The sequence below is a fragment of the Amblyomma americanum genome, chromosome 5, assembly GCF_052857255.1.
Source record: "Amblyomma americanum isolate KBUSLIRL-KWMA chromosome 5, ASM5285725v1, whole genome shotgun sequence".
NCBI lineage: Eukaryota > Metazoa > Arthropoda > Arachnida > Ixodida > Ixodidae > Amblyomma > Amblyomma americanum.
Genome location: NC_135501.1, coordinates 207,569,990 through 207,582,633, shown reverse-complemented (window position 1 = coordinate 207,582,633; position 12,644 = coordinate 207,569,990). Strand labels below are relative to the sequence as shown.

The following is a 12,644-nucleotide window of genomic DNA, read 5'->3' as shown; positions in this document are numbered from 1 at the left end:
TTCTCCCAAGTGGAATCACTGCCGCCGCAGTGGCTATGGCGCTCGACTGCTGACTCGAAAGACGCGGGTTCGATGACGGCCGCGGCCTGAGCTCTGTGCGACGTGAGTGCACGTTAAAGAACCCCAGGTGGTCGAAATTTCCGGAGCCCTTCAATACGGCATCCCTCATAGCCTGAGTCACTGTGGGACGTTAAACCCCCATAAACCAAGCGGAATCATACTAATTGCGCACATTTATGATATAGGAATAACATTCGTAATAGCAACAATAGCATAATTAGACCGTTTGAATGGAGTAACACAAACTAAGGAGTTTCCTGACGGAAGCGGCGAAGTAAAAGCTTGAAAGGGATATGATAAGTAGTTCATAAATCTTCACAACGCTGCCTCGAGCATGAAGATGCACGTTCATGCTTGAGGCGCTGAGAATGTGTTCTAGCGCGAAATGTAAATTTCACAGTGACACCTGGCAGCGTAGGCGAGCTGCAAACAAGCTGGTACAACTGACTCCCAATGTCGTGTGGCGAAAGACAGATGGGAAATGCGGGGGGGGGGCATCCGGCGAAGGCTTTTGCCGCGCTCTACACGGAGACGTGGCAAAGAAAAATCGTCATCGATCTCGGCACATCAGTATACAGCAACCAACCCTTGATAGATTCAGACATCGTGCTTGGCGCACTTGCATAACAAGCAAATCAAGCCAATCAGTAAATTAAGTGCCATGAAGACTCCCGAGATTAAGGTCGACGCATATAAAGATCGCTTAAGAGGAGCAGTATCTGACATATGTAGCATCATGTAAACCATCTGTCTGATCATTTCTAATTCAAAGATGCACAGTCACATTAGGTGCAATGACAGGCAGACGTCAACCCTTTGGCAAGCCAGTGCGAATAAAGTGGCAATAACCGCATGCTACAGCAGTATGACACCGAACCCGCAAAGCGCGCCTTATCTATCAATCACTGGCTGCCCTTTGTCAGACCGCAGGTATTCGCATTTGACGGAACGCGTTGTCAGCAAAACCAGATCGCCCGGATCCGCTGTTGACTGTCTGTAGGCGTTTGCACTGGAAGCGGTAACCAGCCCGGGGAGTGTTGCCGCCGCTATTCGAGCGGTTTTAAACAACTCAAACGACGAACGTTTCCACGAACTACCTTTTGCGCAAGCCTCCAACAAACACTAAGCGGGGTTGATCCTTGTTTAGATTCTCACAGCGTGCTCCTTTATCGCCACTGTTTTGCTTGTAATTTCGCTTCCTGTTATGCCCACCATGCTTTTGATGCAACCGGTGAGTCATTAAAACAGAAAAGAAAGGCTACCGTCAACACGACAGCCGTAAATGCAGCAATTGAATATTCCAAACACACGACCTAAAAGTACTGCACGATTGTCTCATCGCGAACGAAGCCCACTAAGCAATGGCGAACACATCACAAGAAGCGAGGCGTGAATCTCGCGCACGTTGCAGCTTGTACGATGAGCCAGGCGGTGCCCACCGAAAATAACTGCCTACACGAACCTGAAAGCAATAAAAGTGTATGAAGCGTAGAGGAACTCACCGGGTTCCTTGCGGACCACGTAGCCAGCAGAGCAACGGTCACTCCAGGGAGCTCCTTCGAAACGCATTCCTGAACGGGGAGCTCCCGATCTCGCACGGGACAGATTCTCCAGCAAGCACCACCAAACAGGAACAAGAAAAAAGCGGCGAACGAGGAAAAGCAACGAACGGTTCACCACACGCACGCCAGGTATGTTCACGCCGCCTGGCGAGAGGAGGCAAGGGTCACCACTTAACCGCACGCAAAAAAACCACCGCAGCGCACACGGCAGCAACGAACTGCTCTCGCTCCGGCTGACAACGGCCGCTCACACCACCACAAGCACCGTCACCGAAAAAAACGGAACAGTAATCAACGTCCCGAGCACGGCTTCCACGAGCCGATTTTCGAAAAGAAAAACAAAAACTGCGGCCGGCGACGAAGGAACGGATACCACGACTTGTCTCTTCTTTCCTGCCGTTTGCGTTCCGATTGCAAGGTTGTTCCACACTCAGCACCGGAAGAAATGTCACGCGGAAGTGACAGTATCCGGCCACGATGAAAGAACGCCGCGCGAAGTACGGGACGAGCCGGCGACAACGGCGAGCGATCCGAGAATGCCACGCATCACGCAGCTGACCAGCTGCACGCTGGATTGCACGCCGAGTAACTGCGACGGCTGTTCTCGCCGCGCTGCGCGTCGACGGCGCCGAGAGGGGGGACAGAAGAGAGAGAGGAGGACGGTGAGAAAGGGCACGGCAAAGAAAGAGAGAATCGGAGAGAGAGAACACATGGGGAAGAGGGGAGACGACGAGAGAGCCCCGAAGCTGCCGTGGAGCCAACGACCTTGCTCCGTTGCCGCTCGGCCGCCGACAAGGATGGAAGAGAACTGCCGCTGAAACGCCACCGTTGCCCGTTCACCGTCGCCGCGACCCAAAGCGCCGCCGACGTTAGCCGACTGCTGGCTTCGCCGGCTCTTCTGTCTTTTCTCACGCAAAAAAAAAAAAAAATCACGCCAGCGCCTTTCTCTCCCTCAACGCCCTTTCACTCTGGAGAGAGGCCTCCGAGATGGTCATCTCGCTGTGGAACCGATCTTCCAGGCCATGCGCAGGCATACGAGATGCCGCTGCTACGCGACAGGCGGCGCGAGCTGCAGCTCCCTTTCTATTATGCTTCATTGAGGGGCTTTACTCTTTCTTGCCACCTGTGCCTCGTGCTCCGCCGCGTGGTTCTTCTTTTCGCTTCTCTTTGGAACCCCTTTTCCGTTTCGCTATCGCTAGTAATGGCGCTATCACTTCGCTTCCCCCACGAATCTGCTTTCGAGTCCCGCTTTTCAGCTTTCATGGATGAATCAACACCTGGTCTTTGGAAGATTTCAGTTATAGTTGACAACTTGACACATGGGAAACGGGGAAGCGATTTTTGTGATAATTATATAGGTGCTTCCCCGAACAATCTCGTCAGCTGCTCTTCGCATTATTGCCCTTGGGCGCTCGCGAGAATAGGCACTGCTGTTATTCCTTCCCGACTTCGAAACTGATTGTTCAATACCAAATGACTGACAAGTTCTTCACTGCAGTTATGAGAAAGAAACAAACACAAATTTGCAGGATGCATCATATGAAAGCTTATTTATGAATAGCAATATTCGAATAAATATGCTGCTAACACCAATAATCATTAAATTGAAGGCTTCGATGGATCAAATGGTAGAAACTTGATGATGATAAAGTGGTTTTAATGAAAATAAAAAGAAAGGAAAAGATTTTTTTTTTGTTAGCCCCGGCATCTGCCATCGATACTGAAGCACATGAGCAGGGGCAGCGGAATAATAAAAAAAAAAAGGATAGCAGGCAGTATGGAGAAATGAAATGAAAGAGGTGAGGGGACAGGAAGAAAGGAGTATAAACTCGGTTTTGGTTTTGATCTCAGCGCACAGTTTGATTTCAACACATCAAACAATAAAACTAAACTGATATATAAAGATGAAGCAAAATGAACGTGTCCTACGGTCGTGAATGGAGAAGGTTTTGCGAAAGTTCGTTTTCACAACCAAAAAGAAGTAACAGGAAGATAAGAAAATCTTCATTCCACCCTTTTTCGACATCATCGCGAAGTCTTCCTCCGATGGCGGCAAGAAAAATTCTTGTTGCAATCGAACAAGGAAATAATGTGTGAAGTATTGTTATTAAATATAATGCCGTCAGTTGGCGCCACGAAATTAGAGTGGGAGCTGAGGACAAGAAGCGCAAAAGGCTGCACAGTGAAGGAGGTGTGAACAAAAGAAAAAAAATTGACGGTCGATTCGCGTAATTAAGCCGACTGCGAATAAGGTGAGCTGGCACTCAGGTTTTCACTTCGTTTCCGGCGTTCGGCTCCATGTAAACGAGGCTGTAATCATGTTGTCCAGCAAATTCGATAATGACCCCCAGCACATGGCGCGGCTTTTGTGAATTTCGTCAGCGCTCTTCGACACGCCTGTTAGAAAAGCGGGGTGAGTTGACCCATCTCTCCTTGTGCAGCGTCTTTGGGGTCGGGCGAGTAGTTTCGAACCTCGCAAAAGTGTGGTGGCTGAGGGGGTACAGGGTTGCCACGCAGGAGCCTCTACCAGGTCGCCCCAAATCTTGGGAAATTTTGCTTCCGAGAAATTCGCTCAAAATGGCTGAACAACGACAGCGCTAATATTTTAAGATGCAATGCACTTTTTTGACATTTAGAGAAGATCCTCGCTTATACCGCTCCTGACGTTAACTTGTTTTTTTTTTGCTTTTTTTTTAGTGCGCACTGCACCTTTCGCAACTCGCGTCATGTCGCAAGTGGATGTCGAAGTTCCTAAACTTGCCTATTAATCAAGTGATCGCTCACTAAAGAAGTTTCTGCATGTCACAATAGATAAGCCTGCATACGCCATGCATAAATGTATCATCGCAGCATTACTAAAGACAGGAAAACATATAAAGCAGTTCTAAAAACGGGAGTAGGGCGATGGGGGACGGAAGCAATCGCCAGAGCGAATGCCGGCATCCGCAGGCGAGTGGCTCAGCCACATTTGACGTCCATTTTTCTTTAATCCGCGTGAAAACTGTCACTCAGATGTCGCAGCTGTGTTTATTTTTCTTGTTGTTGTTCAGAAAGTATTAATTAACACCGAGGCTGCTTGATGTACGCAGCTTTGACGAGTTAGCCGCCCAAAAGCTGCAAGCACTTCCGCTAACCCTAATGAGTTTTCACTGCAGTTTCACATATCTGAAATGAACTGAACCGTAGCACACATGGCGGTCACAAAATGCCCACAATTCAATACTGGAGAATACAAGGCTTCGAGAAGTTGGTTTTCTCCTCATTAAAATTTGATCGGAGTTTCACGCTCCCCACCGGTTCACTTCTCACGTAAGTTGTTCTTCATGCCTACTATTGCTACTTACCTTGTTCTTCGTCGAAGGCCTCCGTCATCTGTAAATCGCTTCCCTACACACAGACTCCAAAACCTGTCGCTCCAGGTCCTGAACCCCTCTCCATGTGCTCTGACCTTCGCCGCAGCACGAAGCTTCAAACGTTTTCGCATTGTTGCCTTCAAGACAATGTTCCATACTTCAATAAAAAAAATTTCCCTATCAAATTTCAACCATTAAATTTACCCTGCCTATATTATTGCCATATACCACTAATTAGCTTTTTATCCATGACTTGGTTCCAATTACACCCTTCCTTCAGCACTGCGAGTTTTGAAACGTGCCGTTTAAAATCTGCTTTTAAATAAATCGCTCTTGCTCTCCCTCTAAACAGTTTTTTTTTTCGCTTTGACATATATCGCCGGAAACTTCACACCAAAAAGATAATACGTTCAGTGAGCACTGAATGAACAATTTCGTACAGCGTCTACAACGGTCATATTTATGATAGCGTGCCAGAAGCCATCATGCAGAGGAGCTAAAGTAAAGTATGCATAATGATGTACCAAGGAAAAGGAAAAAATAAAGTGCCACCCGCTGCGTGCCGGCAAAAGCGGAACCCGGGAAACTGCCAACATTTCGCAACCACCGGCCGTTCGTACTTGGACCAAAGTCTACTTCGCCAGCGCCGACCGATCGCTCATCGTCGACAGCGGAAGCTCTGAGATTCGGCGCCTAATAGCGAGCAAGGCGGGCGAAATGAGCAAGAAGCATACGTGAGGGAAGAGGAGAGAGCCAAGTTCCACTCGCTCGTTCAGTAAAAATTATTAGCAGCAATGCATTCAAATGGCAGGCAACTGAAAAGCGGACAAGAAGAAGGCCGTGAAGGTCGAGCGGTTCACATCGCGGGCGGAAAGTTTTTCCTCCCTGTTTTGCAAAGCCGCGAAAGCGAGCCGCTTTTCTGTGTGGGTCACATGGGCGTTGTGGGAAAGACGAATCTTTAGATACTTCATTGTTTGTGTTGGTTCGTCCAATATTTCCTCGCAAGTGTGGTGAAAGCAAACCGCAAAGGAAAACACTTATAAAAGTACCCCCCCCCCCCCCCCCACACACACACACACATCTCTTCAGAACAATATAAAAATACGTGAACAAAGTTTCAAACGCAGTACTCAGTTGCTCCAAGAAACAGTTGGCTGTGAATATGACAGACAATTACGATACTCGAGTAAATTGCCCTAGTCGGCTGCAGCACGAAGTGAGAAGGAAAGTTAAAGCAAGACAACGCTCGAGAACCACCGTTCGCGTCTCCAACGCCCCATTCAGAGCCCTGCATCGCAAGCGACAGGAAGCACGCAGAAAATGGCGTATCAAGACAGTGACGGAAAAGCTTTCAGCAATAGACTTTCAGTCGCCCTTTATTGGCACTCCAGCAAAAGATTGCAAATGTCCGCACAAAACAAATAAAAACGACAGCCGCTTCAAACAATGAGCTCTCGACAAGTCACTAATGATATCCTGTCCAAACGGTAGAAAATGCTTCCGTAATGGAAGAAAGATAAATAAAACAATATTCCACGGCGCGTGTCGCCGTTTTCCAAACGTGCTGTACAAACCCTCCTGCACCGCCTCAGCCCTGTCTGTAAATATATAGTCTTAGCATACCAGAGCGGAGCCCACCTGCGCACGCGCACTGGCAAAGCGGGGCCAATGCACGTGCGCAGCCGGCTTCCGGTGCCTTTACGTGTAAGCTAATGCGAGATAAACGAAGAGACGAGATAAACGATCGAACCATTTGCCAAAGAACGACCATGCATCTTTTTCCTTTTCGTTCTTCTGTGTTTCGTAAATATCAACGTAGCAGAGCATGCCCTTTGCAAAAGTGAACGATTTACGATGTTACATGAATGAAATTTTCGCACGTTTGCAGGTTTTCCTTGTTTTATTTTTATTTATTTATTCGTTTGCTCACTTCAGCATCAAGTGTCCTGGGCAGCGAACAGTTGGCACGCGGAGTCGGTGACTTCCTTTCTTGGTCTGTCAAGCAGGGATGCATGCAATGAGTCAATTGAAACAAGGGCTTATCCCGGCAGCTGCAAGATGCAAACTAGTAGAGGAGCGCTCATCATCATAGTCAGCCCACCCCGATTATCTACCCTTTCCAGCCTATCAAAGCAGGCCCTCCAGAGCCTCTAAAGTTCTCAAGCTCGGAGAAAGGGTTCTTCAGTGTATTTTTTTTATCCATCATGGAACATGCAAGGAACACGTCAGTCATCGTCTAATAAGTGACACACGGGACAAAGGAAAAACTACACGTGTGGAGCGCGAATCACGTGGCTATAAAAAAAAAAAAGTCATGAAACAGAAGCCACGCAGGAGGCATTTATATCTATTGAGCGGCTTCAGACAGTCAGTAAGAGAAACCAAGCTGATCTTGTCTTCCTGGGAAGGAAGTGCGAACCAGAAGGACCACGAAAGTCAGCGCGCGACAAAGGGCCGGCTGGTCAAGGCTACAATACACCGCCTTGGATATATACCTGATACCTGATTTAATATCTGCTGCTGGTCCTTGGACCCAGGATATTAAACATATTTTTGGAATACGGCGGAGTGATAGGCGCACTCTGGCACGGGTCGGCCCGGTATTGCACTGACTCCGGGATGGGCCCGGGGCCTATGGGCCTATTAGCGCGCGGCTCCTTTTCTTTCTATCTTTCCTCTCCTATCCTTTAACTGTCCTGTACTTTCAGCACGCGGCAGCGAGCGTGGCCCGGTTTGAGCCAGTAGGCAGGCCCGTGCTCTTTCCTTTTCCTTCTTCCTCGCAGCAACATCAGTCAGTCAGTAAGGCTGAAAAGCGCTGTTCTGGCAGCTGAATCACAATGCAGACCAGTGGCGGATTTGGGCCGGGGTTGGGATTAGGGAAGTTGCCACCACCAAGCGTGAAATTTGCTGTGGAACAAAGAAAAAAAAAACTTTCTTCTTTGGATGGCGAATTCCGAGAAAGAACTGACAGACTGAGAGCTCTTTCTTGATTCGGAGGATGGTGGTGCATGGCCGTTCTTAGTTGGTGGAGCGATTTGTCTGGTTAATTCCGATAACGAACGAGACTCTAGCCTATTAAATAGGTGCGGGGTTCCCAGCACCTTACAACCTTCTTAGAGGGACAAGCGGCTCCTAGCCGCACGAAACAGAGCAATAACAGGTCTGTGATGCCCTTAGATGTCCGGGGCCGCACGCGCGCTACACTGAAGGAAGCAGCGTGCCTTTATCCCTGTCTGAAAAGACTGGGTAACCCGTGGAACTTCCTTCGTGATTGGGATAGGGGCTTGCAATTGTTCCCCTTGAACGAGGAATTCCCAGTAAGCGCGAGTCATAAGCTCGCGTTGATTACGTCCCTGCCCTTTGTACACACCGCCCGTCGCTACTACCGATTGAATGACTTAGTGAGGTCTTCGGACCGATGTCCGGCGCGGCCTTTCGGTTGCGCCGGTCTGTCGGAAAGATGACCAAACTTGATCATTTAGAGGAAGCAAAAGTCGTAAATAGGGTCGCATCCTTTATTAGCGCTTTCTTTGGTTCTGATACATCCACCCAACATGCAGTCACAAGACGACTCAACGAAAAAAAAAAAATGCCTGAAAGTTTCATTTGGTTCTTTCGGACAACATACACCGACTCTTTTACACTACGTCAGTTTACCGGTAATCTGAATATCATAAAAGCAGTCGTTTCTTCCAACCAATTAATAAAAGCACGACCTGATTTCCACTGCGTTTGTGTGCTGTTTTCAATAGTCTGTTCGCCTGTTTTGTACAGGCGCGGACAAATTAAACATTGCCTAATTTAAATTGCAAACTATGGTATATGCATGCTGTTAATGGACGCTAGTGTGTTTCATCATGAATAGACAATGTTTATCTCCGACAGGGAAGGCGCGATTGCACTCAAAACGGAATAGCGTGCTCCGTTTACTTATGGCCGCACGTGTACATTCAACAGTTTTTACGATTTCGTGAGCATCAGAACTTGTGTAACACCACATCATTCGAAGCCAAGCCGCTCTGTGACGCAGATCTGCACAATCAAGCTAACCAAACAAGAATAAGCTTACGGGGGATAGCTGATACCTTGAATGTTCGAAACGCAGCGCAAGCGACAAGGACGTTAAAAAAAAAACAGCTACAGTGCTGAATAACAAAATTGTAACCACACAAGTCTGAGACAATCCTGTAACCGATGCCCACGACTTTATTTTTGTAAGCTGTTAGAGCAGTCAGGCAAGCTGTGCAACCTATAGCAGAGCAGAAAATCGGCACACAACGGTTATTGGTCTTCAGAGAGTTCACATCTGCACTGTTGAAATTGGCGCGTAGCTCTTCACAAGTAACTGATGACGGCCAGCAAGATTTCCTTTTCATCCGGCCATTCGTGGATTCGCATCCCATGCTTCCCTCCTGGGTGGATTCGAAATGGTCCGCCCGCTGTTGCAAAACTGCTGGGCTTCTTGGAAACCTGTTTCTCCTCCGCAAATATTTCTTCCTGCCTAAGGCATGTTTCAACACTTGATTTCGCTGTTTTGTTTTTTGTTGTCCTCCGTAGCTGCAGCTTACGGAGCAAGCATCCCCGATGCGACGGCAATGTTAAATAACAGGGCATATGAAAAGATTCACATTACACGCGCCCGTCCCTTCCGACGTCCTGTCTCAGCGGCGATTATTCTCCTTATGAATTTACATGACCACACAAGGAGAGCTTGCTGCCGATCCCAGCCTCCCAGCCTAGCACAGCTCCAAACTGTCGCCGCGACATCTCGGCTCTGGAGCAAGGAAACATGGTTGCTAGTAAACCCGCGTTCCGGAAAGCACCGACATCACAGTGGTCGCCCACCAGCCCACTCAGTTGTGGGCAAGCTGCGAGGCCACCGATGGCAGCACCTGCCGTTGTAGCTCGAAGCAGTGCCCCCGGGTGGCAGAAGCCGAGCACATTCCCCCCACGTAGCCACAAGAAGAGCGCAGTGGTGCATCGCTTAACCGCTGCACCACTGCGCCAGGAGTGGTATGACGACTCCCAGGGGCCTATGAATGTAAAGTAGAGATTGGCCAATTCCGCTAGCGCACCTAATTCGCTGTTGGCCTAATTACACAAATCGACCGTATTTTTTTTTGTGTTTGCTTTCATTCAGAAATTTGAGCGATCACATTTATAAACCTTTTCTTTTCCAGCTACAGTTTATTTTCTCAAATAATGAACGCACTTTGCTGTAAGAGAAAAAAATCGTGTTATTTTGGGAGGTGCGCTTACTATGCGCGGTAAAACTTACACTGAGACCAATTAAACTCCCTTTTAATGTTAATGCCAACTGTATACGTAACGCCCAAGAGGTCCGCGGTTTCCGTCCAGCCACCTCGCACCGTTGGTATGTCGCGAAGCCGGCGTTCAGAGTTTCCTGTCACCCGCATGCTTTCAGTTTTCTAAACGGGCAGCCGAGGCGACCCCAGATTCCTGGAGAAATACTGATCCAGGTGCGCGAAGAGCAGTTCTTGTGCTCGTGCCTGCTTCAAAGATGCACCGGACGCAGCACACATTCCTCCCCCTCCTGGTTGCCTTTTGTTACTCCTTCGTAGAAAGCAAGGCATGTCACCTCAACTCGGTGACATGGTCGAAAAGGTGAGCGAAGTTCAAGCGAAGTTGCGCTTGACTCACGGGTCAAATCCAAACTTCAAGTTTGGGTCCCACAAGCAGCTTTTGAACAATGAACAACTTGCAGAATTGCAGGAATGCTGACAGGCAGGTTTTTTTTTTTCCTAGTATAGTGAGGAAAGGGGGGGGGGGGGTGGCTCACCACGGGTCAACTTCCAAACGTCCTCGCTGTATGTATAATAAATGCTTTTCACCACCACCACCATCTCCACTGCATTCTTTTTCGAAAAGGTGAGAAGGGCTGCCTCGAACCTGTGTGAACCTGAAGCCCCGACGGTCACCACTAGCTTTCGATATAGATTGTAAAAATAAGTTGTCGAAAGGTTGCAATGAGGCATCTCGATATTCTGCACTTTGTCAGCCCACTTTTCGTTTTGAATCAGAGTCGTCCATTTTTGACATTAAGACAAAGCGTAGCCTGCCGACAAGCCACTTACAGCAAGGCAAAAACTTGCGTTCCCTGAGAAGTTCGAGCAATAAGCGAAGATTATGGAACTCTGTATGGGGATTTGAACGACACGATATCGATATTTTACTCCGAGGGTATACGCTGGCTTAATGACCATGCGTGCAGAGCTTGGCTGGCACGGTCGTATGGTTGAATTCCGCCCCTAGTTAGACGTGCAACGGCAGTATTCAAATGCGTTAGCATAAATTTAAGGCGGCTACAGCGCAAACAAAACACGCACACGAGGAAAAGACGGGAAGAGAAGTCGCGAGTGGATGATGAAAGGAAAATGCCCCGAATATGCGGGACATTTGACTGATTGATTGAATCAATTTACTTTTATTATTGCTTGGTTGTTTGACTGAATAATTCTTTATGTGTCGAAGTAACGCTGTGGAGTAGTGGAGGGCCTCCGATAAACTTAGACCGCCCGGTTTTCTTTAAGTTGCAGTCAAATGTGAGTAGTACATGAGAACTGCTGCATATCGCATCCATATCAATGCGGCCGCCACTGCCGGCAACGAACCCGCGACCTCGGCATCAGTAGCACCTGTCACCGCAGTGTGCGCATGTCAGATGAACGCCTGATAATTATCTTCCTTGTTGGCCTGCTACACGTGCGTTAAGCAAGGGGCCTCTACATTTTTATGTTGGAAACACTACGGGTGTCTCTGTTTGCTGCCCTCAGAAGCAAGTAAAGTTAGTGTAGTTAGCGAGCATAGTTTTCCCTTTTTGTTCGCCTTTGTGTGCATATATTATATCTAACCAACACTCAAGCCATGATCGATCATCTCTCGAAACAATAACACTTTTCACGTTCGATTTCCGAGTACGTGGCAATCAGCGCGGACCAGTTGTGCCATGCAGCACTCCACTCCAGCTGCATGACATTACAATGAAATGTGTTCAAGCATGTTCCTCGATAGAACAAAATTAATTCGAACAGAAGAGACTATTAATACGAGAGTCAATCATCAAATATATTATATTGCGCGCGAATCGCAGGTTCGCATTGACATATAGTTTTGCAAGCGATAATGAAAGCAAAGCGGTATGCTGGCGTCAATCGCAAAGTCACACTCCTCGCCGCACAAAACGACAGAAAGCCGAGGTTACCAAGGAAGAACGCGGAATTTCCCCCAACCACTTATGCGATTAAAAACAGCAAAACAACCAACGCCCAGTGTCTTGAATTGGCAACATACTAGTTGCACGTCCCGCAGTCATTTCTGCATGGGGGTCTTACACAAACTTTGATGTCAGTAGCTCCCAGTGGCCGCCACTTTTCTGACCGAAATGTTTGACGCCCTTCTGAGGAAACTGTGTGCAGGAAAAGGAGGCGCGAATGTGAAACCTCTTCGAAGCCAGAATTGAACGACTCCTCCTCTTTAATTTTGTGACAACAGTTGCGAGAAGAACAGGAAAAGTACTTCTGGATAAAGAAATGTTTTTTTTTCTCACCGGGCATTTGAAAACTGCTTGTGCCGAAACCATTTTTATTGGCGAATAATTGCTTGATTTTTGGTTTGTCGCGAATTCAAGACGTCGGGCATATGGGCAACT

At 48.0% G+C, this 12,644-nt stretch overlaps 1 protein-coding gene across 2 annotated transcripts in view; it reads right to left on the bottom strand.

Moving 5' to 3' along the window:
- Positions 1-12,644, bottom strand: part of LOC144133536 (ribosomal protein S6 kinase alpha-5-like) — a 258,998-nt gene that overhangs the window by 143,866 nt on the left and 102,488 nt on the right. Inside the window, exon 1 of one of the 2 annotated variants that reach the window (XM_077666702.1) lies at positions 1,563-2,213. The exons of the other annotated variant lie outside the window; for it this stretch is intronic. Within the exon in view, the coding sequence (XP_077522828.1) occupies positions 1,563-1,629 (67 nt within the window). The 5' untranslated portion in view covers positions 1,630-2,213. Of the gene's footprint in view, positions 1-1,562; positions 2,214-12,644 lie in introns of those variants that run through there. 2 annotated transcript variants of the gene reach the window in all.